The 26,486-nt window shown below is 52.8% G+C and overlaps 8 protein-coding genes across 8 annotated transcripts; 4 read left to right on the top strand and 4 right to left on the bottom strand.

The window, feature by feature from the left end:
* Positions 1–89: 89 nt before the first annotated feature.
* BDP55DRAFT_710583 (RecF/RecN/SMC N terminal domain-containing protein) lies at positions 90–4,359 on the top strand. The gene is made up of 5 exons (XM_060578158.1): positions 90–293; positions 344–384; positions 438–558; positions 624–3,709; positions 3,767–4,359. The coding sequence occupies exons 1-5, from the start codon at positions 267–269 to the stop codon at positions 4,029–4,031; spliced, it is 3,540 nt and encodes a 1,179-aa protein (XP_060435657.1). The 5' UTR covers positions 90–266; the 3' UTR covers positions 4,032–4,359.
* On the bottom strand, positions 4,360–6,717 carry BDP55DRAFT_645273 (MOSC domain-containing protein). The gene is made up of 4 exons (XM_060573628.1): positions 5,428–6,717; positions 5,168–5,279; positions 4,930–5,041; positions 4,360–4,821 (listed from the first exon to the last, which is right to left on the bottom strand). Exons 1-4 carry the CDS (start codon positions 6,355–6,357, stop codon positions 4,584–4,586), a joined length of 1,392 nt encoding a protein of 463 aa, XP_060435656.1. The 5' UTR covers positions 6,358–6,717; the 3' UTR covers positions 4,360–4,583.
* An 848-nt stretch (positions 6,718–7,565) lies between these two features.
* On the bottom strand, positions 7,566–8,072 carry BDP55DRAFT_626578 (uncharacterized protein; the record flags this gene model as incomplete). The annotated part of the gene is made up of 1 exon (XM_060571650.1): positions 7,566–8,072. One exon carries the CDS (start codon positions 8,070–8,072, stop codon positions 7,566–7,568), a length of 507 nt encoding a protein of 168 aa, XP_060435655.1.
* Positions 8,073–13,662: 5,590 nt separating this feature from the next.
* Positions 13,663–14,321, bottom strand: BDP55DRAFT_645267 (uncharacterized protein). Its single transcript, XM_060573627.1, has one exon. It carries the CDS (start codon positions 14,098–14,100, stop codon positions 13,879–13,881), a length of 222 nt encoding a protein of 73 aa, XP_060435654.1. The 5' UTR covers positions 14,101–14,321; the 3' UTR covers positions 13,663–13,878.
* A 2,203-nt stretch (positions 14,322–16,524) lies between these two features.
* Positions 16,525–17,587, top strand: BDP55DRAFT_210733 (uncharacterized protein). Its single transcript, XM_060565994.1, has one exon. It carries the CDS (start codon positions 16,683–16,685, stop codon positions 17,358–17,360), a length of 678 nt encoding a protein of 225 aa, XP_060435653.1. The 5' UTR covers positions 16,525–16,682; the 3' UTR covers positions 17,361–17,587.
* A 1,393-nt stretch (positions 17,588–18,980) lies between these two features.
* BDP55DRAFT_540948 (uncharacterized protein) lies at positions 18,981–21,345 on the top strand (the record flags this gene model as incomplete). The annotated part of the gene is made up of 5 exons (XM_060568165.1): positions 18,981–19,277; positions 19,329–19,356; positions 19,410–20,152; positions 20,209–21,011; positions 21,108–21,345. 5 exons carry the CDS (start codon positions 18,981–18,983, stop codon positions 21,343–21,345), a joined length of 2,109 nt encoding a protein of 702 aa, XP_060435652.1.
* Positions 21,346–22,349: 1,004 nt separating this feature from the next.
* BDP55DRAFT_541277 (Mob1/phocein family protein) lies at positions 22,350–23,997 on the bottom strand (the record flags this gene model as incomplete). Its single annotated transcript, XM_060568204.1, has 2 exons — positions 22,350–23,705; positions 23,782–23,997. The coding sequence occupies 2 exons, from the start codon at positions 23,995–23,997 to the stop codon at positions 22,350–22,352; spliced, it is 1,572 nt and encodes a 523-aa protein (XP_060435651.1).
* A 668-nt stretch (positions 23,998–24,665) lies between these two features.
* Positions 24,666–26,026, top strand: BDP55DRAFT_723520 (CobW/HypB/UreG; the record flags this gene model as incomplete). Its single annotated transcript, XM_060578761.1, has 5 exons — positions 24,666–24,861; positions 24,919–24,930; positions 24,982–25,078; positions 25,125–25,638; positions 25,691–26,026. The coding sequence occupies 5 exons, from the start codon at positions 24,666–24,668 to the stop codon at positions 26,024–26,026; spliced, it is 1,155 nt and encodes a 384-aa protein (XP_060435650.1).
* Positions 26,027–26,486: the final 460 nt, after the last annotated feature.

Genomic DNA, 26,486 nt, shown 5'->3' with positions numbered 1-26,486 from the left:
GGCAATCACAGACTGTGACAGTCGCGCTTGCGGCTTGCTGGAGACTCGCGGTGTGCAGGTGCCCTCCACTACCTTACCTCAGGTGAGGTGGTGTGTGTGCTGTCGCCGATAAGGGCCTTATCGGGCGGGAGTGCGGGAGGGTCCAAACCTTGGCCCTTGGGAAGGGGGGGTGAAGTGGAAACGCGACCGATCGAAAGTAAACAAAAAGACCTTGACACCGACAACACTCCTCAGCAACACCATCGCCAACCACTAACTACTGCAGCATGAGGGTCATAGAGGTTATTATAGACGTATGCGATCACATTTCTGTATTTTATCTGTCCATACTAACTATCCCCAGGGCTTCAAGTCGTATGCCGTGCGAACGGTGATTTCGGGATGGTAAACAAACCCCTTGCCTTGACTGCGAGGGGACGAAAACTCACACAACACAGGGACGAAAGTTTCAACTCGATCACCGGTCTCAACGGTTCCGGAAAGTCCAACATTTTGGACGCCATCTGCTTCGTTTTGGGCATCACAAACATGACAACAGTCCGAGCGCAAAACCTACAGGTGTGTAGCCATCCATCGTGGTGGATTCTGCTTGTGGCCGGTGAAGCTGACGCTATTCACAACAGGATCTTATTTACAAGCGCGGCCAAGCCGGTGTGACGAAAGCGAGTGTTACGATTGTTTTCGACAACAGAGACAAGAAGAAGTCACCCATCGGCTTCGAAGAGTATTCGACAATTAGTGTGACTCGACAAATCGTCCTCGGCGGCACATCCAAGTACCTCATCAATGGACACCGAGCCCAACAACAGACTGTACAAAACCTGTTTCAGTCTGTTCAATTAAACATCAACAATCCCAACTTCCTCATTATGCAGGGCCGAATCACCAAGGTTCTCAACATGAAGCCGGTCGAAATTCTGGCCATGATTGAGGAAGCCGCGGGAACCAGAATGTTTGAGGACAGGAGAGATAAGGCGCTGAAGACCATGGCGAAAAAGGAGATGAAGCTGCAAGAAATCACAGAGCTACTACGAGACGAGATCGAGCCAAAGCTTGAGAAGCTCAGGACAGAGAAGCGCGCATTCCTCGACTTCCAACAAACCCAAAACGATCTCGAGCGCCTCACACGAGTGGTCGTCGCGCACGACTACGTAAGGTGCCAGGAAAAACTTGAGCAGTCCGCAGCAGACCTGGAGGGCAAGAAACAAAGACAAAAGGATCTCGAGGAATCCGCGGCACGGCTAAAGAGCGAAATTTCTCACCTTGAAGAGGATGTCAAACGAGTCCGGGCTCAGCGCGACAAGGAGTTGAAGAAGGGAGGAAAGGCGCAAGGCTTGGAGGATGCCGTCAAGAAGCATTCAAACGAGCTAGTCAGACTTGCCACGGTCATGGATCTTAAGAAGTCCAGCATGGCGGAAGAGGAAGAGAAGAAGACGGCCGTCGAGAAGAACGTAGCGGAGCTGGAAGCGACACTGCAAGAAAAGACTCAGGCATTCGAGGAAATTAAAGCCAGATTTGACGCAGCCAAGGACGACCTGGAGAAGCAAAGCCAAGAAGCCGAATCCAAGGAGGAACTCTTGCAAACTCTACAGACTGGTGTTGCATCCAAGGATGGTCAAGAAAGCGGCTACCAGGGCCAGCTCCAAGACGCAAGGAACCGCGCCACAGCAGCGGTCACCGAACAGGAGCAAGCAAAGATGAAAATTGCTCATCTTGAAAAACGAATCAAGGAGGAGGAGCCACGAGCCAAGAAGGCAAAGGAGCAGAATGCCGACCTTCTCCGAGATCTCGAAGGCCTGAGGTCACAGGCGCAGAAACTCGAGAAAGAGCTCGGACGACTAGGCTTTGAGCCCGGTCAGGAAGAGCAGTTATACCAGAAGCAGTCATCCCTGCAGCAGCAGATCCGAGGTCTTCGTCAGGAGGCCGACGGCCTGAAGCGCAAGGTTGCCAACATTGACTTCAACTATGCCGACCCGACACCCAACTTTGATAGATCAAAGGTCAAGGGATTGGTTGCCCAACTGTTTACGCTTGACAAGCAGAACACACAAGCCGGCACTGCGCTCGAGATCTGCGCTGGTGGTCGTCTATACAACGTTGTGGTCGACTCCGAAGTCACTGGCACTCAACTACTCCAAGGCGGAAAGCTCCGCAAGCGTGTCACCATCATCCCGTTGAACAAAATTGCTGCCTTCAAAGCTTCGGCTCAAGCCATCGGGGCTGCCCAAAAGATTGCGCCAGGCAAGGTCGATCTGGCCTTGTCACTTGTCGGCTACGATAATGAGGTCTCCGCCGCTATGGAGTATGTATTTGGCAACACTCTCATCTGCGCAGATGCAGAGACGGCCAAGAGGGTCACCTTTGACCCCAACGTTAGGATGAGGTCCATCACCCTCGAGGGTGATTCCTATGACCCTTCAGGTACACTTTCTGGCGGTAGCTCTCCCAACTCCAGCGGCGTACTGGTCACGCTGCAGAAGCTCAACGAGATCACACGCCAACTCAAGGAGGCCGAGTCTTCATTGCACCAGCTTCAGCTCACCATCGCGAGTGAGAAGTCGAAACTTGATCACGCCCGCAAGATCAAGCAGGAGCTTGACCTCAAGAGCCACGAGATCAAGCTTGGTGAAGAGCAGATTAGCAGCAATTCTTCTTCTTCGATCATCCAGGAGGTGCAGAACATGAAGGAAACCATTGCCCAGCTCAAGGCCGATACTGCAGAGGCCAAGAAGAGGCACACCGAAGCCACTGCTGACGTCAAGCGGATTGAGAAGGACATGAAGGACTTCGATAACAACAAGGACGCGAAGCTTGTTGAGCTCCAGAAGTCACTGGACAAGTTGAGAGCCGACCTTACGAAGAACACTGCTTCAGTCAAGGTTCTGCAGAAGGAAGTGCAGGGCGCACAGCTAGACTCGGAACAAGTCTCGGGCGATCTGTCCGCAGCCCGCGAACAGCAGCAAGAGGTTGAGGTAGCCATCAAGGCCCAGCAGCAGGACATTGAGGATCTTGTCAAGCAGCAAAGCACTCTGCAAGAGACTCTTGACGGTGTTCAGGCTGAGCTCGACGATGAGCGGGCTAAGCTTCATGGCTTCGATGACGAACTTCACGCCCTTGAAGATGCTACGCGATCCAAGAACGCCCGCATCGCCGAGGAGAGTCTCGAGAAGCAGAAGCTTGGTCATCAGGTCGAGAGGTTCCACAAGGAGCAGCAATCGGCCGTGCAAACAGTCGCGCACATGGAGAAGGAGCACGACTGGATCGCCGACGAGAAGGAGAATTTTGGCCGCACGGGAACGCCATATGACTTCAAGGGCCAGAACATTGGCGAGTGCAAATCGACGTTACGTAACCTTACGGACCGCTTCCAGGGCATGAAGAAAAAGATCAACCCCAAGGTCATGAACATGATTGAAAGTGTCGAGAAGAAGGAGGTCTCGCTCAAGCACATGATGAAGACTGTCATTCGCGACAAGCGCAAGATTGAGGAGACGATCATCAGCTTGGACGACTACAAGAAGAAGGCCCTGCAGGAGACCTGGGAGAAGGTCAACGGCGACTTTGGTCAGATCTTCAACGAGCTCCTGCCCGGCAGTTTCGCCAAGCTGGACCCCCCTGAAGGCAAGACCATTAGCGACGGTCTCGAAGTCAAGGTATCTCTTGGCAAGGTGTGGAAGCAGAGCTTGACTGAGCTGTCTGGTGGACAGAGGTAAGGATGCTCTCACCCCTTGGCTACTATGGAATCGGACTAACACGTGCAATCTAGATCACTCATCGCCCTTTCACTCATCATGGCCCTGCTGCAGTTCAAGCCTGCGCCCATGTACATTCTCGATGAGGTGGACGCCGCCCTGGATCTGTCCCATACGCAAAACATTGGTCGACTGATCAAGACGCGCTTCAAAGGCTCGCAGTTCATCGTCGTCTCCCTGAAGGACGGCATGTTCCAGAACGCGAACCGCATCTTCCGGACTCGCTTCAGTGAAGGAACCAGTATGGTTCAAGCGCTGACGCCTGCCGATATGAAGTAGATGTTTTGTGAGCTTTTGCTGATGGGTGTGTTTTGAAAACGGCTTCCGGATCGCGACATGATGATGATGACGATGATGGGATTTTCCTTCCTCTTTCCCATTTACCATTGGGGCCTCCTTTCTCCGGGTTGAAGAAGAGGCGTAAGGGTACTCGACGGGATTTCTGGGTCGGGTTGTATTTTCAATTGGTTGGATACCACGGCGGAGCACGTTTTTTGTCGTTTTTCTGCTGGATTGTCTGTCGCACAAACAAGCCGGAATTATGGGAGTAATGGCATGATATCTAATGGAGGCTGCGAGTGCGAAAAATTACGAATCTAATTTCTTTTTCCGGTTTCTAACCTGCAACATTCTCCTTTCTGCATGTGATTGTGGCCCAAGTCTATATCTATTATGCCTCCACACCATAACCAAGCAAAGACAAAACCTCAACACACTCTCTCTCCTCGGCAGCATCCACATCCTTTCGTCAGCCGCTGCTGCCCGGACATCCCTTCCTCCGACGTAAGATCGAGATAGGGCGAGAAAGAGAGAGCTGGGCATGCTTTTTTCTCACTGCTTAATGTACACGTGCTCGCCGCGCTCTAGCACAGAGACGTCCATGCCGACCTCGAGCCAGGCCTGCATGTACTCGACGCGGTCAGTGCCCTCGAAGAGCGGGCACATTTGCATGCCGAGGCACCCCATGCGCGGGGCGCCCTCGTCGACGTCGCGGAGTTTGCGGAGGGACCTGTCTGGTTCGACGGTGTGGCGGGCGCCGGTGACTGGGTCGACGTTTGGCATTTTGCAGCTTTTTTTTTCGAGTCATGTTAATTTCTCAATGTTTGGGGTTTTGAGGAACATGAAAAGGGGGCGAGGGAGTGGGTGAGGGAATGAGTGAGTGAGTGTGAGTGCTTACCGGACTGTACGGCACGAGACTTGGAACTTTGCCGGGACGGTGACCTTTGAGGTGCCCTGGGTGAAGTTTACCCATTTCCATGATTCTTCGTCGTAGGCTGGCGCACCAGAGACTATGTAGTTACAGTGGTCAGTAAAGCTCTTGAACCTAGAAAACTTTTCCCACAATCGAGTCTCTGGAAAGTCTCAAACGGAGGGGGGGGGGGGGTCATCTCAAGCTATGTCAGATCGCAACTTACCAATGATGTTGGACCGGAACCGCCTGACGTCGAGATGCTTGAGCTCATCGTCCTTGGGGACCTTGGCGTCAAAGTCCTGGAGACTGCTGATGTTCATGATGTGCAGGGGATACTGGTTTCCAAGAACAAAGTTCGTTAGCCTCAAGTCACAGCTCTCTATCCGTCTCTCACTTTCCGTCCATATCTCTCATACCTTCCAGAAGGGAAGAGAGAGGAAGCGAGAGAAAAGGGGGGAACACAAAGAGAAGAAATCAACTCACAGCATCCTGAAATCCAACAATGGGTTGATACCCAGCCTCCTCCTTCCGCGGCGCACACCGATACACCTCCCTCAACTGCCCCGGATCAACCCGGAACAGCGTCAACTTGTTACTCACCCCCAGATACCGACACAGCTCCCCCGGCAACTCCTTTTCCATATTCAGCGCCGGCACAACCTCCTTCCACACTTTCACGTCCTCGCGCGTATACCCGCGCTCCGCAATCTCCGCCTCGGTCGGGAACTCGACGGGCAACAACACCTCCATCTCCGGGACGCCCCGCCACCCGTCCCGGATCTTGGACGCCACCCACGACATGGTGCCCCGGAACCCCGGTTCCCTCCAGGGAAACCGCATCACGATCCATGCGTCCGACGACTTCTCCATAAAGACTGTGGATTTCGTCGCGTCCGGAACGTAGACGTCGACTTTGACTGTTGCGAGCAAGGGGAATTGGCGCTGCGTGACGAATTCCCAGGTGTGTTGGTCCTTTGCCTCGGCGGAATCGTCCACGGCGGCCGGAAACCGGGATTTGAGCTGTGCAAAGGTGTACAGCCTGTCGAATTCCAGGCCGGTGGGCAGGAGCTTGCTCCGCGTCACCTCGATGCCGCGGCATGATTTGATGGGGTAGACGCAGAGCGCCTTGAGCTGGGCGACGGGGCCGGCATTGGAGGCGGTGTTGCTGTTGCTGCTGTTGTTGGACTTATCGGCCTTGACGGAGTGCTGGTCCCGGAGGTTGCTCTTTGGCGGCGGGACACCAATCTTGGTGTGCGTTGACCGCAGGGCGTCGCTGGTGGTAGCCGGGATCGGGGGAAAGATGTAGAGGACCGGGACGAGGAAGCAGAGGAACGTGGCAAAGGGGAGGAGGTAGAAACCGATGCCGAGGTGCTGTGGCTCACCCAGAGCGGATGCCGAGATATTTGGGTCCATTGTGATTATGCTTCTTTCGCTTTCCGTGTCTTCTGTTCTTTCTCAGACAAAATGATCTTCCTGTCGCTCGGTTTCTCAATGTCTGTTTGTTGTGTGCTTCCTGTTTACAACAGTCTCTGGTTTCTCCCTGTAATCACTCACTCGCTCACTCACTCCCTTGCTTGTAAGACGGATTTTGGGTGGGTTCTGATGAGAGGCAGGCGGTCGTGTGGTTGAAAGCTCCACCACGAATCTCTCACACACAATGTTTTATTTCGTCGACGGTATAATTGAGGGTTTTCTTAGTTCATGGTACGATATGAGCTTCACATCATCTCACCCCTTTAGACCACGCTTCCTATGGACAGCGCGGCTGAAACTTTCCATTCATCCCTTTCGGCAGGGTCCAAGACCCCTACGGCCCGGGCGCGCGTTTGCTACTGCCATCACGTGCAGAATCAAGTGACCTCTCCCCAGAGAGAAAGAGACTAGCTTAGTCATTCGATCGTCTCGAGATGAAGATGGTCTGTGCTTGAAACGCAACTTGGTCCAAGACAAATTCGGTCCCAAATCCCCCGCGCCTACTTTCAGAACCGCGCGGGTGGGTGGTCGTGGGTATTTGCAGTCCCGTGACTTTGTATCCCTATCTGTACTCCGTAAGGAGTACCGCACCCACGGCCATCTCGAGACGTGTAATCGTCAATTCGAAACAAAAGCAGGGGAGCTGTTGTGATCTTCATTGCGGAAAGCGGGATGATGCCATCAGCACGGGGAGGGGGATTGCAGATGCCACGTACCGTATGTACTGGCGACCCCTACACCCCTATCAGCCACAGCAGATGGATGACGCCAACATCTCATTCACCCTCCCACGCCTCCTTGTCGATTCTTACGTCCGTATGCGTAATAGCTTTAGAGGTGCGGTGACACATCTCTAGCGGCAGTTAGTTCCGGCGCCTGTGGATTTTATTTTTTTCTTCAATTGGTTCCTGTGTTGTACGACGAATCAACTACACATCTCCGCGAGGTCTTCAGCACAGAGATTGAGTGTCAAATGCGAAGGGAGGGGGAGCATGAGATCGCCCTCTAACCTCCAGGTCCAGCACAACCTCTATGTACGGTGTACCTTGGCAAGTCGATCTGGAAGCGTAAACTCCGTTCACTCGGGGCCAAATGTTAAGGACCCGACGAGGTTCGTCCGACAACCTCTGGGCGCAATGCAATGGTATTCACAAAGTACCGACAGCTTTAGCCGCCGCTTCCAACTCGGCCGTCGTATTAACCGACGTAGCAGGAGTGACTGCAACGCTTGGTTCGTATATCACCAAGGAAGAACGCCTCCGGCCGAGAGTGTCTTTTTGCGCCCGTTGTAATCTGATGGCACGGATGAGAGTTGGGCTGTTGTAGTTGAGTGTGACAAAAATGTCCCTCGGTCTGATCGCAATGTTGCAATGGGCTGGCGAACATAGTCCGTTCTTTGCGTAGTATCCATTGGGAGTCTCCCGCATAATCCCCGAGAGGAAAACCCCAAACCGGTAGCATTGCAACAGGAGAGGAAGGCGAGGTGATGTCGTTGGCGCCCGTTGTGATTGGATATTCAAATCCAGAGTAGTATTCCCTCGTCGGATCGGAAAATTCGAAGGCGGGCTGTCCCTGAGACTGTGCAAAAGAACTTTGAGGCTGCATGGATCCAGTTCCATGGGATCTACAAACACGGTCTGGTCTGGTCTGATCATTTGGGTCAAACCCTTCAATCCGCCCACGGCCAACTGCGCATACCATATAGCTCGTGTGAACTATGCGAGCACCTGTGAACTGTCTCTGGGAAATGATTATGGGAGGCTTGTAACTTGCCTTGTTCAACTCCAGCAACGGAGACGGAGAAGTAGCAAGACGAAGCCGATGTCACATAATGCATGGCTGTGTAGTCGATCGATCATGAACATCTTTCCCATAGGAGAGAATAGTAATGGTTACACCGATACTATGCGCCCAGAGAAGCTTTGAAATATCGGCAGATCATTTGCATCGTTCCTGCACCTCTGGCCCATCTGGGACGCGCGTTATAGGTAGGTAGGAGCCCTGAGGAATTCGGCCCGGACGAAGAAGAGCCGCACGTCCGACTAGAGTCTGAGGTACCGTATGGAAGGGGCCATTGTGATGTTCAATGCCGAAAATACCTCGTCAATCAAGTCGGAGATTGACAAAGTAGGCGCATGTATCAACGTCTCCTACACCGGATGGCGCTTTGCCGCGAATTTCGAAGAGTAGATCAGGATGCTACTCTAATACTGTGACGGTGGCTTTGAAATCTGGACACATAGACCCTGACTGGGGATGAAAGAGAGAGAGAGAGAGAGAGAGAGAGAGAGAGAGAGAGAGAAAGATGGCATCCCACAACCCGGTCAAGACCACATGATTTAGCAAAGATGACATACCGGGACGATTGGTCCACTCAGCGCCCGTCTGGGGTAAGAACTTGATATCAAAGCGCACGATGAGTACGGTCGCTGATGTTCAACAGCCTCACGAGGCTTTCGCTAGGCAGCATGAGCCGGGATGCAGAAGCCACCGACCGCGCCTTCCATCAGCTCAGTAACCCCGTCTGATAAAAAGGCAGATAGCTGGTTGAGTAGGAGTAGATACGAAGCATCTCAAAGAGACCAAAACCAAAGTGTCCTGAACATGGAACGCGAAACAGAGATTACAAGAGGCCTTTGCGTCCGTAGTAAGACATGGCTGACCCCATAACAACTGGGTGTGGATGACGACCAACGAACCTTGACTGGAAAAAACGAGAAGTGATGATGATGGCCGTCACAATAGATCGACCGTCACTCTAAGGGAGTCGGAGCCAGGGCCTTCTCTCCGAAACTGACATAGGTCTGGCCTCTGTGTTCTGATGTCTCTTCCAGGATGCGGTTTTTCTTTCTTTCTCGATTTCTCGAGTAGGCAGTGATGTTCCTCTGTCAATATGCCGTCCTTGATGCTGTTGGTCACTTCTACTCCCTGCTCATAGGTAGCCAAGTATGTTGATGTCAACATGGGGGCTGTAATAGAGGCATGCTGTTAGACCTGTCCGGTTGATTCAACCTGAAAACGCCTTCCGTATTGTGTCAGCCATCCGCTTGATCCTTTAGATAAGTTAGTCATCGGAGCATATACCAACATTGGTATGGTGAGCATACCTACTGTCGATTTTGCCAGCCACAACGCCAGGGCCTCTTTGCCGATCTCACTTGACGGCACTTCACAAGTTCACATTGCTTCAAAGCCAACGCTGGCTGCTTTTGCCCCACTGCGGAAGGGATGGGAAAGCGTAGAGAACGACGTGAAGCCTTGGGTTCATCTGAGGACGAGCCCCCCATGCCCCCGTCTTTGCGATCCTTCTAGGCCCTGGCTAGGCAGATTTTGGAAAGATGCCAAGCATCGTTGGCCTTTTGTTTTCGCGCTAGATTTCTGGACGAAAGACGTTCGTAGTATGGCGAGTGGCTGCATACGTGTTAACTAAATGCGGGTTCGCGTTCTTTGTTCAATTCCGTACCTCTCTCTCGAGAAGATCGGTACAATCGTATCTGCCGCCTGGGTTCCTGAGCTTGAGTAAAGACCGATTGACTTTGCCAGTCTAAGCATAGTTGCGAATTGGCCGACTGTCGGAAGAGCTGCGGCTTACTTCGAGGCTGGCAGCACTCGAGCATATTCTACCGCTTGTCGCCATTGACGCATCTGAAGAAGCCATGCCTGGCATATGGGACTCTTCTCCGGGTCCACGGGAGACGGAGGCGGGTCTCTTTTGATTTGTTACAATAGTGAGCAGCTTCCCGCCTTTGTGGTTACTAGGTTATGAGCAAGGGAGCCATTTTCGCTTGCGTTCGGCGCTGTGCTCGTTTGATCACTGTGTGCAAAGCTAGACGGCTATATCAAGCCATCTTATTGTTTGTGATTTGCAAACTGGATCCGTTGTGTTGCGCTGCCAAACATGGCTGTCTTCTGGTACTACCAGCCTTGCGCAGGTCGTTCATCCGATGGGCGTCAAGCTCGAAAGGGCAAGACAATCTGCTGGCACTATTGAGGAGATTAAGCCAACGGCCGTTACCGTTAAACGTCTGCAGCGATCAAGATTCGCCGCGCCATAGATGGCCCAACGGCTGTTGGGAAGCGTGCGATACCATTGTCCTCGCTTTCGGCAGCTCAAGAGTGTCATTTTGCAGCGCTTCCCACCCTAACCCAGGGCCGTATGCCATGTTACCTTGTCCGTGGTTTCCCTCCATTTTGGGGTGGGTTTGTTGTCAAATCCGTGTCATAACTTCGTAAGTACGGAGTAGGCCAGTTTAACCATGCTGGATCAGGACGTTGTCAGAATTCGAGTAGGGAGCTTGGGGCCGTAGCTGCCGGACTGCGGGAACTGTTGAGCGAGATGCTTGCGCTTCTGCGAGGGGGCCTATCTAGGGCGCATTCCCCTTTTCTACGGATAGATGCATCATGTTCTTGTCGCGGAGTGTTGATACACAGAAGGAAAGGCCTCATAGCTACCCGCCAATATGTTATTTGTTCCAGTACACGGGTGGCACTTCCTGTTGTCACCTCTCCATGGCAACATTGACTGCTCTGTACTCCGTACTGGCAGAATGTTGGAAACCCCCGTCTTGGCTGTCGTTGAGCCCAGTAGTCACCATCGAGGTTCCGAGGCGGCCGACATATTGAGAAACAAATCTGCAGTCGGATTCATAACCCATGATCCCAACAAGGACCCAGAACTATGACCGCCTCCGTGGTGGGGATTGGGAAAAAGCAATGAAGGAAGAGTTGCGAGAGGCTTCAGGGCTCAGGCCTGTCGTATGCCCCCTTGTCTCGGGGCGTGCCTTGCCACGGGAAATCTGCAACCCTACGCCGGCAGCGGACGGCCTAGGTCTCCAAGAAAGGCGGGAGAATATGAGGTGCGTCTGCTGCGTGGGATTTACACCTGACGACTAGCACCCTCGACGCTGAATAAGTAGGCCGCAGAGCGCTGCAAATAAAATTGCGAGACAATGGTGGTTTTGTGGCAAATCCTGCAGATTAGGCCATGCATTATCTTTTCCGGATAAAGCGTCTTCTCCGTCATATATGACGGGTTTGACGACTCGTTACGGTGGGCCAGATCCTGCTATAGGGTGCTATTGCTGGTATTGAAGCAAACAACATGGATGGGACGAAGTCGCAGCTTCGAGCAGCTGATTGCGTCGTGACTCGGGGTTTCCCGAGCCAAAGCAGACAGCGATGCGGTACGACGCGGATAGGACGATTGGATTAAGACGCAAAGGGCCCAGAAGCGCTGCAAGCTTCCGTCCAGCCCAGGCTGTCATGCTGAAAAAGAAAGTTGAGGGGAATTTTCTGTTCTAGAAGCCGGGCCGGTGGTGACGGGCGCGACAGAACCAAGCCAAGCAAAAGTAAGGACAGAATTGGGTTCCATTATGCGGCAAACTCGGAGCAGATGAGACGTTGCAGTCCATCTGAACAATCGAAATGTTCGCACTGTCGACTGAGAGAGAGGGAGAGAGCGTAGGGCGCAGCGAAGTCTAAAGCTTCAGCTCCGCTGGTCTTTTTCGTAGAGCCAAGATACTTGGAGATGCATATGAAGCATGCCGTTTTTGGCCACAGACGCACAGGGCGCTTGCTGCTTGTTTGATGTGAGGTGTGTTTAAACTATGGCGGCGTGCAATAAGGCTGATTATCCGGTATTGCTTGACAGCTGCAAGCAGCAAAACAAGGGAATGGAGTGGATGGCCGAAATGATCCAAGTCCAGGTCCAGCAGAAGTGTCTCGGAAAGTACCGCAATTCGCCTTTGTTTGAGCAGTTAATATGGCGCTGTTGTTGAGGGGCCGTTGTTTATTTTAGAAACTGCTGCATGGTGATGGAACTGTTGCTGTGAATGTGCGAGGGAAGATGCAATGCGGTGCTATGCAGTGCAGCGCATGACATGACATGGCATTGCAGCAGCTGAGTCTAAGTTACAGCACGCTATTGCCGTCCACAACCGTCACAAGCTGGGAGGGCGAATAAGGCAAGTGTGGCCACACGAGAGGCACCTCAGGCAAATTATGACCATGGGCCAGTTCCTAGGGGCGGAACAAGGCGGAAAGTGACTGATCGGTGGAGCGACCTCAGATTGTAGGTAGGTAGGTACCGATACGGGTACGGAGTACCTTGGGTTCTCAATAATAATAAAGCGACTAATATCAGGTAAGTGCGGATACATACGACTGATCTGACTGCAGCCAAAACTGCTTCTCCGTATGCCGGTGGCAGCTGCAGTGGTTATTCGTAGGTACCCCTTATTACAGTGAAAAGAAAAGAAACAAATACATAATCCCGAGAAAACATACAACAGAGGCAAAAAACCAGACCGGCAAGGGCGCAATGCTGCAGCGCACCTTCGATCGGTCTGGGCCGCTAGAAACCATTGGATCGGGTCATTGCAGGTTAAATTCACAATACCGCAGCGCCATAACGAGGCATATCCCGGTTCAAACCGACATCTGACTGGTCGGGGGCGACATGGGGAGAGTGAGATTGTGAGAGAGAGAGAGAGAGAGAGAGAGAGAGAGAGAGAGAGAGAGAGAGAGAGAGAGAGGGAGAGAGAGAGAGAGGGAGAGGGAGAAGATGATGTCACAATCGCAAGTCAATCGCAAGTCAGCTTGGTTTGTACATAGCACCGTGGGGGAGAAGAGGTAACTTGGAGAGGTGAGAGGAAAGGATGTTGATATTGGAGAAGTGAAGAGGAGCTGTGTGAGTGTGCTGCGTGAGAGTGTGAGGCAAGGCGCAATGATCAAGAGCCGGCACTTTCCCTACCATCCGGATCTTACCTGAGGATTTGAAAGCACGCGCTACATATTGCAGGTCCCTGTCCAGCCTCGGTCTTCCTTGCTAAAACTCGGCCCCTAAAGCAGGTGCAATGCGGAGATGAAGCCACCGTGCAAGGTTGGACGCTGTAATTTTGCATTCTGCACTGAGGGACTTGCGGATATTGAAGCCAACTTTGGCATATGTTGGCAGTATCATGACTTGGGCATTCATTCTTACGGGTACACGGTACTATAGTGTATCCGTAGAGGGTTGACGGGGTACTTCGTACTCCGTATGGAATCATGGAATATGGAATCATGGTTAACACATCTTGACAAGGTAGGTAGGTAGACACCCTGGGAACTCGGATTGATCATTGAGGTGCCTTCTACGTAGTATGCCTTGGTGCTGCTGGGGTTCCGCCACCCACCGCTTTTTTACTTATTTTTGTTTCTCATTTTGTGGGATTCCACTCATGTATCAAGATAGGTATAATAGCAGACAATAGTATTGAATGATTCAGGAAGGTCCAACGGAAAACCGAGGTTCATAAGACCATGTGTGCATAGACACAGTTCCTTGGCTGTAGATTATCCAATGATCGACTCGATCAGAACCTTGAGTGGTATATATTTGGCCAAAGAGGAACGAACTCTTGTTGGATGGATGCACAATGTCTCCAGTGTATCATCGGATCTTGCGTTGCCGCGCATTCCTCAAATCCATGAATATGACTGCATACTCCGTATCCGTAGTTCGTACTGAGTTACTACTGACTCTTGAGTCTCAATGTCAACCCCGACTCCTTCTGACCCATCCTCGTATGCTTGAAGTAAAGTGTTGAATACAAATGCAAATGCTTTTAGGTCCAGGATGAAGTGCAGGGCCATGGCCACCATGCTCCTACTCCGTACGGATAGACCACGGGGCCATGCCATGTTTCTCTCCGATTACCAAATTGGCAGAATTTAGGCAGGCACGGCAGGAAAGGCAGGGGGGCGGGGGGGGCATTGGACGTGCCGTGGGCCGCCTGCCTCCTGCTGGTTGAGTCTTCCATTGACAAAAGGTCCCCCCGACAGTCGACGCCGACGGCACCATGGGACCGAATCGTGGGAATTTGGAAGGTGGACCCGGCCCGTCCAGTTTTTGACTCCTGCTGTTTCGAGACTTGATCATCCAAAGAGACCCTGCTATTCCTGCCCTCTTTTGCAGCACATTAATTACATAATGCTCCTTTAAACTCACCATCCCCACTCGGGCTACTCTCCACTTTCATTTTTTTTCTTCTTCCTCCGGTCCGCGGATGCCTTGATCGTCCGCCTTTTTCTTCTGCGTCTTCCAAGTTCCATCCATCCATGCCTGTGCTGCGATACAACACGACGAACACAATTCCACGTGACTCCCACGCTTTTTTCACTTCTCGATATGGCTGGTCGGCCACGCGATATGCAAAGCCTGGTCTGAACCAACCTGGATCAAAGTAAACGGTGCCTAGGTTCATCGCTGTCGCATCTCAATCCATCCTCTGCGACCTCAAGTTGTTTGGGCACGAATGGAATCCGGATGAATCAACAACTATCAAGACCTCTACGGAAACGGGTACGGAGTAACAATGCACAGTACAATGCGCCCGCCGTTCATGATCAATTCGATGGATCTGGCCATTGGTACAAAGCAGTCCGGACACTTCTCCATCTCCCAAGTCCCAGCTCCTCTTCCAAATATCCTCCTTACCGCGCACGACAGCGATGGCTGCATATCGACTAATGCAGGCTCGACCTCCCGCCTTGAACGAGCCCTGTCAGATCAACCTTGGGCACGCCCACTTTGCTGGCTTTTTACAGTAGCTGCGCAATGTACGTATTACGGAGCAAGAAACCACCCTCGCCTTCTGCCGCTCATCCTGGCATGGGACGATGTTGCTCTGCTTGCATGTTGGGATTGTTGATCAGTGCCCGCTTTCGATCCACAAACGACGCCTCCATTGGTCTCAACCACTGGCATGGCCCTCCCTGCCCCGACTGTCCTGGGACGGAAGCCAGTCTCGATCGTCGAATCCTACAAAGTTTCCTTACACACAGTACTCCGTACCTACACATCACTCCTCTCCTGCTTTTGGTCGAAATGCGCCAACGCCAGACGCCCCCGAGCGGGTGCTCTTTTTATGTATTCACCGCAAGCGCTGGATATTTTCGATCTTGCGCACCAGCCTATGTCCCCGAGATCTCATCTGGCTTATTCCATATAGCCGTCATAGTACGTACGGATAGGCAATACCCAACCAAGTGCCCTCTTCTAGCATAGACTCAAGGAGGTTAGACAATTCAACGAGCTTTCTCGGGACCACAGGGGGGAACGGCCCAGGCACTGGGATTACATGAACCAACAGGGCGGAGAAACTTTCAATCAGGTACCCTTTTGCCAGGGCCGGTCCCCTCCCCTGGCATCTTGCTAGCTTTCCGGTGCTTCAGCTGCGACGTTTTCCTTTTCTTAACCGTCAGTACTGAATCGAGTCGCTCCCTCAGCTGCATCTTGCTGTTAACGCCCGCCCCCTTCGATCCCGCCGACTCCCGTTCTCCAAATCCAGCTTCCCCACTCGAGTGCGACATGTCACTGAGCACAGGCACCGGCAGCTACTCTACAGTAACAGACGACGGCGGCAACGGCACCGACCTGAACTCATTTCTCGTCCCATCCTCAGGACCGCCGCCTTTTAAGCATGGGCGCTAGCGGCATCAGGTTCTCAAAGCCAAGAAAGCTAGATTATGCTGCCGCTGCTGCTCTCACATTTCCTTCTGCCCTTGCGCCCTCCGCCACACCACCCCGGCCGCACCTCCCGACCCCATGTCTGTGCTCCCGCTCCAACGACACCCCCTTCACCATTTCAATGACACCAAAACCTGGGACCCAAGACCTGGAAGTGGGTGGGGAGTGTGGGTGTGGCTAGGGTTGATGAGGGGTGCTGGTCTCTCCGTCCTGCTCCTCCTCCTGATGCCTCCACCAAGGCCATGGCTCTACGCCCCGACAGCCTGGGAACACGCAAAGCATCCATGAGTGCCTAGCCAGCCAGTCAGTCCCCTTCTTCTGGCATTCCACGGTAGCTCTGGCTGTTCGTGCCGCTGCAAATTGGGGTGTTCCACGGGTCCTTGACTCCTTTCTACGACCTCTGCTAGTAACAATGGCTCGGACTCGGCGGGGGGGCATCTCTTCTTTGCCATGCTGCGGATACTGCTCATATGGTTCGAAATTCGAATACGATCATTCCGAGCAGTCCGCCCGCTGCGACGGATAGCTGTCAACAGATCCACGGGAGCTTCCCTTGATCAATCTCCGCCATCTTAGACAGGACCAGGCCCACATTGTCTAGGAGTGACCTTTTAACACGAGCTTATAGGCCTAGAGCTGTGACTGTACGCCAGGGCTTGGACAAGTTCCGCGCTAGAGTGGCACAGAAGAACGCGCCCACGGTTCTCTTAAACTGCCAGGCGAACGCTGGCGCCGCTCAACGCATTTGCGCTACATGGTAAATTTGCGCGGACAGGCTTTTAGGAACGCGGGTTTCAAAGGATGGGCCTGGCGGCGATGTATAAGCAACTCGGGTTGTACTAAGCAACTAGTGAGAACGCCGCCGTTCACTCATCCATGTCAATTCCAGGGCAACTATGCCCAGCTGTCACGGCTCTTCTCTCGCGGGATCCGAGATCAGAACATCAGATCAACAACAGGAACCTCCACATCATTTTCAGCTAGCCTGGTGTTGATCAAACTTCAACGACCAGATGTTGACAGGGCTTCAACTGTCGCTTTTCCGCCCAACCCTCGCAAGCTCATTCCCAGCTTTGCCCCCACCATCGACCTGGGCGCTTGCTTTGGCCCGTTACATCACATTAGACACAAGACCCTTGTCTCATTTTTTGCCAGGGCTTATCTGTGCCTCTTCTTCCGTCGGGTTCTGACGTCCAGTCCAGTTCCTGATCCAGACTTCTTTGTACTTTGTACGCAAGTGAGGAGGAAACCCATCTCTCCAGGCCGAGGGGTGAGTCGAACCTGTCTACCGGTACCGCTGGGTCGGACGATCTTTACTCTTCTCCCTATGCTAAGACTTTGGGCAGACGGCCAGACCAATTCGAGCACAGCCCGCGGACATTCACAGCCGTTTGGGCTTAGGACGACCAGCCGTTGCCACGTTCATCAGTAGACACGGGTGGTGACTGGACTCCATATCACGCCTTGGATCGGCCTCTTGCCAGCGTCTGCCACGCCTCAGCCGCCCCAGCACTCACGCGCCATCCCGGAACCTTAATCAATCTAGGGCCGTCTTTCCAAACCGCTTCTCCCGAGGCTAGGGAACCACCAGCAAGACACAGAGCTCGCAAGGGTGGCTGCGCCAAAAACCCCTTCACCCCGCGCCAGCTTCTTTCATCACTTTTCAGGACAACCGTTCTCTATCCCAGTCCATTCTTGAGGATACTATTACTGTTGTGGACTGTCCAACCGTCTAGACATTTCACATTTTCGGCAAGTCACATACTCTAGGCTACCTCAGAGCTGCCTATCTGGTCGACTCTCGCTCCCTACTTGGCGCCACCCACCCGTACACCATCACGCACCAGCGGGCTTTTTGACTTTGGAATTCACATTCCACGCCTTTTCTGGCTGTAACGCAGCTACAATACCCACATGTTTGGGCAGTTTCGTCTCACTTTTGGCCTTGCTACTGGCTTCGAATCTTCAGATCTGACGTATTCATCCGCTTGAAGCTCTTTGACAACCCCCTTCTCTCGATCTAGTCCCATTGTCGGGCCCAAGTGAGTGGAACACGGCAAATTGATACTCACCAAGCCGTTGCCGTGTATCTCATCTCATACTACGGCGTATTCTTCACATCCGTCACTATTCAACGCCGGACCCTTCAGTTCCAACTAGGCTTAGGTCAATCACAACGGCCAGCCGCCCTCTCAACAGCTTCCCAGTGCTTTCGAGCTCTGCCGGGATCGATTCGGACGCGGAGACCAGACAACACCACCTCGCCATCTCTGTCTAGGTCTTGACTTCCCTTCCTAGCGTAGTAGCTTCCAGGAGCCCCCGCCAGCAGATCACCAGAGCGCGAGCTGCGATACCCGCTCTCCAGTCAATCCAGTTACATTGTGGCCGTTCCAGTGCCCCACTACCGTCATCACCACCCGCAGTAAAAGCTATCGGAAGAACTGGTGTGGCTCTGGGTGACCGAGACCCTCTGAGTGGCACAGTTCGCCCTTCTGCTTCCCCAAAAACAAGGAGCGAATAATCTCCCTCTCAAGTCCGCTCACAACTACAACCACAGACCCCTCTCGACATATGCCGGATCCGCCGTTGCTACTCCCCTAGTCATTCTTGTGAGATACGTAGGTTGCCACGGATTCAAGCTACAGTTTTGAAGGAACAGTATCCATGCCCCGGATCAGATTCCAAGAGTTCGCCATCTCAAGCTCCCGATTTGATCTACCTAACCGGGCCACCACGCCCCTCTATTCGGGCGGCTCCTCCTTCCACAACTCTCCGTCTTTTCACCTCAAGGAATTCATTCCCTAACAACAACTTGGCTCACTCCATCCTCTGGCTTGCTCAGTCTGGCCACCCCACCGTAGCTCGCATTGCCGTCACGATCAGCGACCCACGAAATCCAAGGGATACATACGGCTTTACCGTTCCTTCGAGTACGGGCAGAGCATGCCAGCTCCCCCCAGGACATCGTAGCACACGATCCACAAAATCTCACCTTCTCAGTCCCTTGCCTTCCACCTGAAAACCACGGCGTCGGCCCCTTCCAGCCGCCAATATGGGGGACTATTATCACCATTTTCTCACCTCCATGACGGGGGTGGCAGCCAGCCAAAGTACAAGCCCACAGGACATACATCCTCCCCAATTTCCAGGTGCCCAAATGCCGATGATGGGCGGTGCCATGCCTGGGCCATATCCCAATCTTGGATACTTCACCGGCTTCCCTGACCCCGTTGGGCTTACTGCCCCCAAATCCTCGAGGAACCGAAGAAAGTCGGCTTCAGGCTTAGATCACGTCAAGCATCGACGAACAAGATCTGGTTGCTACATGTGTAGAAGTAGGAGAGTGAAGGTATGTCCTCCCGTTCTCCGTATGTTGATGATCTTCTGACACTCTAGATAGTGCGATGAAACTCGTCCAGTCTGCGATAGTATGTCTAGCCGAAAAAGGTATTGACGCGTCGCATCGTTAACAAGGCCACAGGATGTCGGAAAGGTAGCCGTGAATGTATCTATCCAGAGCCGCCAGCAACCAAGGGATCTCCAGCCCAGGGATCCTCGTCCAAAGATGGGACTTCTACGCAACAGCAAGCCAGTCCAGAGTCTTCCAACGATGCTGAAGACGGGGAGGACGACACAGAGCCTGCCGGTTTAGACACCATTCTTGATGAGGACGAAGGAGAGGAAGAGTCTTTTCAGAGACAGTTTTCTGGGCCGAGTAGAAGCAGCACAGCTTCTTCGTTCAACTTGCAACGTACGGGAGGCACACGGCACGGCTCCGAGACGCCGTCGCACGAGGGAACGAAGAGCGCCTCGCCTTCAACGTCTACTGCGAGTAGCCAAACGACAACCGCCTACACGATGCCAGATCTTGCAATCTTGTCCCTGGGTGGTCACGCCGACTGGTCACATTTACCCCCCGACCTCCGGCAGCATCTGGAATACTTTTGCGAGAACGTTACTCACTACCATTACTGCATGCTCACTGACGCACACGAGTTCTTTCGCGTGATACTGCCGAATTTTGCGTTGCAGAACGAGGCTCTGTTGTACGCGCTCGTGGGCTTCGCAGCTTACCAGCGTACAATACAAGATCTCAACGGCAAGATGGAAGAGTTTCTGAAATACTACAACAAGAGTGTTATCCTGTTGCTCAACTCCCTGAAGAGGAAGGAAAAGCACAACGTTGCTATGTTGTTGACTGTCCTTCAGCTTGCCACAATCGAGGTATGGAAGCCCCCAGATACATTCGGATAGCAAAATGTGGCTAATCGGGAATGTAGGAGTACCTGGGCGACTGGATCAACCTCATGGGGCATCAAAAGGCTGCATTCGAGATGCTAACACACTTGTTCACACCTCAGACGGCCACGCAGAGCCCCCTTGGCAGAATGATTGTCTCATGGTATGGACGTTTTGACATCTTCATCGCTATGATGGGCGGCTTCCCCACGATGTTAGCCCCCGAGTGGTTCACAACGTTCGTAGAATACTGCGACCAACAAGCCATTTCGGATGAAGCAGACAGTCTACACTGGAAATTGGAAGCGGAGTCAGGTCGCCTGCGGGTGATTTCGAGAGAAATGTCGACCCTCTTCGCCCGAGGTAGCAGGGGCCAGATAACACCGGAAGATTTCGCGACAGAGCACGAACGACTGCAAAACTCGCTACAGGGCTGGAAAGACGGATGGGACCACGCACTTACTGACCCTGCTTATTTCGTCACGGACTTTAGCCACGCGAGCCCCTTGGGCGATGACGATATCGTCGACCCGTTCATCACAGGAGTCCTGTACGATTTCCCGATATTCTCCACGACGCTGCTTACCAGCGAGTTCAACTCTACCATGATGATGCACAAGTGTCAGTCTTCGACGACGCAGCGAGAGCACCTATACGGCGAGCTCAGAGGCCACGCCTATGCCATCTGCCAAATATTTGAGGCTGTCGAGAGGTGGCCGTCAAGCCCGAGGGGTAGTTTGATACTGATCCAGGCCTGTATTGCCCTATCGGCGCTGTTCTTACCGCAGGATGCCAAACATCACAACTGGATTCGGAAGAAATTTGCTTTGCTAGAGACTAAGGGGTAAGTGACATTACTGGCTGTATTTTTTTTTGTTTTTTTTTTTTGCTTTACCTCGCCCACGACGGAGACACTGACGTTTGATGAAAACTTAACCAGATACATACACCCGATATCACTCCGCGCCAAAATGGCTGAAATGTTCCACGAGCCCAGCTGCGTGCGCTGGTGGCTGCCCAACGACGAGGGCTACAGCCGGATTCTGCAAGACGTACGGACCTTTGCCGATGAACGCAACGCCAACGCCGCATCCGCACAGGCGGAGAACCTTCGAGAAGTCAGACACATTTTTGCAAAGATGCAGATGGCGGAGGAGAACACAACACGAGCTGCATAGATCACGTTACAGACGAACTATTCGAAAGGGGGATTAGGGAGGATGGGGGGAATTCCGAGAACTTGAGTGACGAAATCCCATGGTTAAAATAAAAGGGAGGTGGGCAGTCATGGTCGAACCGGTACACACGAATCGACCAAAGCGTGGCTCAACAGTCGGACAGCATACGCTTAGCATCATGGGAGATGGAGTGGAAGGTTCATTGGAGGCTCGCACGTTGAAAGCGGACAATAGGAGGCAAACGAAGGAAACGAAAAAGGATTCGAGCATTGGTGGACGGGTCAAAACAAAAGCCGTGTAGGACGCACGCATTCTCCGAAAAAAAAAAACTTTCTACACCCTTTGGGCGGCATCTTTCTTCTTTCCTCCCCCTTTTATCTAGAGGGCCACATATATAAACCCATAGAGGCTTCGCCATACCCCAGGCAAAGCCATACGCATTTTGGCGTTGGGTCATTTATTATTGTTTTTTTTGCTTCCATTTCCCTTTCCCCCTTTTTGTTCTCATCCGATTATTCGGTATAGCAAGATCCCCCTTCTGCACCGTTGTAGGAGGATTAATGTATTATATTTCTGTATATCTTCTTGGACATTTTTCTTTTTCTCTGTTTCTTCATCATCGCCCACATATTGTGTTTGGCTTCGGCACACCATTCATCTACATTGTTAGACATAGATCTGCGTGAAAACTTGTTTCTCTTCCTATTTATACACACACCTAGTGATGCGTTTTCCAAAAAAAACATCACGAGATATTTTTAAAAGAGAAAAAACCCAAAAGAATAATACTATACATACGTGGACCTCATCTCATTACAATAATAGGGAAAAGAAAAAAAGGTATACCAGTATCAGAATTACCACGAACTGGTATGACGGATAGGCAACAAGTCTGTAACTTGAACCTTCATCAATCCGCAAAGTCATTAAACTTCCCTCTCCCTCTGTCATGTCTCCTTAGCCTTCTCAACCTCTTTCTCCGCCTTCTCCTCTTTCGCCTCGGGTTAAGGTTCCGTTTCCACCTTGTCGGCCTCTTCGGCCTTGCTGTCGGTATCCGCAGCGTCTGTTATCGTTATAGTCTCGTCTGCTTTGACGGCAGGTGACTCCTGAGCAAAGTCATGGGTGCTGACGTCTGCAAGCTCGCCAGACTCATCGTCCTTGGCTGCAGCGGGGTTCTCGTCAGCCGTCTGGTCAACGGCCTCTTTAGTTTCGTCCGGCCCCTCTTCTGTTGCTGCCTCGCTTCTTGATGCAGAAATGTCCTCATCCTCATCCTCCCTCCAGGTTTCATCTGGCCCTTGGTTTACGGAGGCCATGCCTCGCTCGCTTTCTTCGTAGACCAATGTTGTTTCCGCATCGGATTCTGTGTCAGAGTAGTCGGTTTCAATCACTTGAGGCTGCGCCGCAGCGGCCTCTTCCTTTTCTTCTGTGGGCGACGCATCCCCAATAATCTCCTTTTCAACAATCACCGGCACGTCGGCAACTTCGGGCTCCTCCTCGAGCGTCTCGGGGGCAGAGATTCGCATCTCCTGCAACTTATTTGTTACAACATTTTCTTCTTCCTCAGCCTCCACCACCGTCGTTACAGCACTGCCAACAGAGGGGCTCGCCCTGACGTGACGTCTAGTAGCAGTGCGGCCAACAGGCTGAAAGTTGTCGTCTTCGCCCTGACCGAGGCTCTCACGGTGGCTGGGCTTCACAATAGACATTGGCAGCTGCTTCTTATCGCCGCCATTGGCATCAGGCACCGCCGTCGCCGTCTCCAGACCCTCTGCCTCGGGCGGGAGCTTGTAGTTCTCGGCGGGGAGGAGGTCGTACATGTCGCAGACGGTCTTGAAGAAGACGTACAGCCCAGTCTGGCCCTCGATTGTCCAGAAGACGGCGCGGTGCTGGAACCAGGCGTGCGCAAAGATGCGATGCAGGCGGCGGAAGACATTGACGAGGTTCTTGACGGCGACGCCCTTGTTGTGGACGTCGGAGAGGACGACGAAGCGCGAGGGGAAGATTTTGGGGTCAGTGACAATGTTGGCGGCCCAATCGAGCGTGTGACAGCAGTAATCGATGGCGCAGCAGCTCTTGGGCTGCTCGTGGACGGCGCAGAGAAACTGCCACTCTGATGCGCGCATCTCGGGACAAGTCGCGGCGCTGCAGGGCGGGGAGTCGAAGAGGAAGCCGACGATGAGGGTGTTGCACTGCGAGATGAGGAAGCGGCACAGTTCATATAGCCAGAGGGTACGGTCAATGCCCGGCGGGGGCGTCGCGAGTTGGATTGCGGTCGTACGGGTTATCGGGACGCTGTTGCTCTTGGTGTGGTGGTAGTGGAGGGCGGCGAGGTGCTCTTGGAGCTGGAAGGCCGAGTCGAGCTATGGAAAAACGATCGTGTGAGTGGCAGGATCATGAATTGGATTAGGCTATTCACGGTGGTGCGTTGCTACGAACCTCATTAAGGGGGATAAGCGGCGGTCCAGCAGCCATGTCGGCGGCCTTTGTGCCCGGGTGTATGCGACGCCTCGAGTTGGCTTCGATGAGAGACTGCTCCATCGGCGAGGCCTCACGGTTTGATTGCGCGCCCATCGAAGGTGATTTGGGGCCGATTTGGATTTCAGCGGGCGGCGGCGGACTGGGCAGCCGGGGCGAGCTCGGCGCCATTGCCATTGTGCAAGGAGTCGATCGAGTGGTTGTGGTGTGTGAGAGTTATCTTCGGGATGAGAAGGATGGAGAGGAAACGAGCGTCTGGAGAAGTGGTTTGCAACCGCGGTTCGATTCTTTTTATAATTCCCCCTTTCGCCTCCAGAAGTCGCGGTCACACGAAGCGTCGTAGATGTGTTGGTATGTCGTGGATGGGTTGGGTTTGTCAAAGCTGGGCGAAAAGTCGTTGTTCGGGCGGCTAATCCAGAGCTCCAGGTCACCCACACCGAATGGAAGCGCTTTGGGGGCCAGAGCTCCTGGTTCGTTCTGCCGTGTCGCTGCTTTCGCAACCCCGGTACACCCAGCTCGGCTTAGTCAGGAAAACATCCCCAGCCGTCGTCGTGTGTCCCTTCTTCATTTTTTTGGGTGAGTGTCAGTGTGTGGGACCAGACGACGTCAAATAGGTACGTACCCTTGCCTTGAATACTACCTCCTTCTCGCCTGGGGAACTTTCTTCGCTTGACAAGTCAGTTGAAGGGCGTATTCTTCATAGAGAACTCTTTCGACTCTGCAACTTTTCTAGAGACCAACAAAATCCACTTATCTGCAAGCTACTCGCAGCTTCTTTGCATTCGATTTTTGAAGCTGTAAAGAACTGGTCAGAGCTCTCTCGCAGGGTTCCCCTCCATCCCAGCATGGATTTCGACGATGATGCCCCGCCTGATCTGGTAGAGGCCGGAACTGTCCCTGTGGAGGACCTGCCACCATCGGAGAGCCAGATCAAGGTCCCGATCACCATCGTGACCGGTTACCTTGGTGCTGGAAAGACGACACTTCTCAACTACATCTTGACGGCGCAGCATGGAAAGAAGATTGCAGTGATTATGAACGGTATGCCAATCGCATGACTAAACCTGTACCTGGGTGTTATACTGACAACATTCGCAGAGTTTGGTGACTGTGAGCTTTCTGTTGTGTAATCATAAAGTGGAACTCACTGACACTTTTCAGCGCTCGACATTGAAAAGTCGCTCACTGTCAATAAAGGCGATGAACAAGTTGAGGAGTGGCTTGAAGTCGGCAACGGCTGCATATGCTGCTCCGTGAAGTAGGAAACCCCCACCAGCTAATCCTGTCCGTGTTAACACGCCCAGGGACACTGGTGTCAACGCCATCGAGTCGCTCATGGAGAAGAAGGGCGCATTCGATTACATTTTGCTAGAGACCACAGGCCTTGCAGACCCTGGCAACCTTGCGCCACTGTTCTGGGTTGACGATGGCCTGGGAAGCACAATCTACTTGGACGGTATCGTGACTCTGGTAGATGCGAAGAATATCCTTCGCAGTCTCGACGATCCCGCCGGCAAAATTGAGATCGACGAGGACCACCAAGAGGATGATGGCCACAGTCACGGTCCGCTCATGACGACCGCGCACGTCCAGATCTCGCATGCTGATGTCATCGTCATCAACAAGTCGGATCTTGTCACCGAAGAAGAGTTGAGACAGGTCAGATCGAGGATAGAGTCTATCAATGGACTCGCCAAGATCCACGTCACCAAGCAGAGTGAGGTGCCCAAATTGGAAGGCTTTTTGCTGGATCTGCATGCCTATGACCAGGTCACGGAGCTAGATACCAGCCAAAAGGGCCACAGTCATCTAGATTCGGTAAGTGATTCCACGAAAGTCGCAACATGTCTCTGTTGCTGATCAAGTATAGACCATTTCGACCGTCTCGATACCCGTGCCAAAGTTGGTCCCGTCGCAGTTGAAGAATATCGATTGGTGGTTGAGAAAGATCCTCTGGGACCGTAAGCTTCCTGGGAACGAGAAGACGACACTTGAGGTTCATCGGTCAAAGGGTCGGCTCATCTTTGATAACGGCGATGTCAAACTCATGCAGGGTGTGAGAGAGATATTCGAGATTCTTGACTCGCCTGACCGATCGCGCGAGGCCACGCAAGCTCAGGGAGGTAAGATCATTCTCATTGGAAGGCATCTCAAGGGCGTCGACTTCGAGAAGAGCTTGGTAGATACAATCAACTCGAGCGTATGAATGGAAGTTCCGAGACACATCGCGTTTATATGTGCTCATGATCACTAAGACATTGACCGCAAGGTGTGCAGGAAAGAACCTTCAATAACGACAGGGGTAGAAGCTCTTCAGCGAGAGAGCGAGTGCCTCGGCTGGTGGGAAGCATCAATTCAACGCATACTCGAAGCTGCCATCTCATGTGTCGGAAAGGAACTGATGTCAAAAAAAGGCCCCAGGCACAGGTACGGCAGTAGTGCGTGTTCGCACTGATGCAGGGGTTTTTGGAGGGGCTCTGGACGCACAGGCCATCGGATCCATCTTTGACCGGTCCTCCGCGCGTTAGTGTTGGCTGGGCTTCGACGTCTGTACACTGTACGCCAGGAATCCGCATAGAGCTTCCTTCGTGTGCAAGCTTCAGAGCCAGAATAATCTTTCGAGCCATCTCGACCACGAACGCATCCTAATTGACCCCCGAACCCGA

Source organism: Colletotrichum godetiae, assembly GCF_030913485.1.
Source record: "Colletotrichum godetiae strain CBS 193.32 chromosome Unknown BDP55scaffold_3, whole genome shotgun sequence".
In the NCBI taxonomy this organism is placed as follows: domain Eukaryota; kingdom Fungi; phylum Ascomycota; class Sordariomycetes; order Glomerellales; family Glomerellaceae; genus Colletotrichum; species Colletotrichum godetiae.
This window is presented reverse-complemented; position numbering and strand designations above follow the sequence as displayed.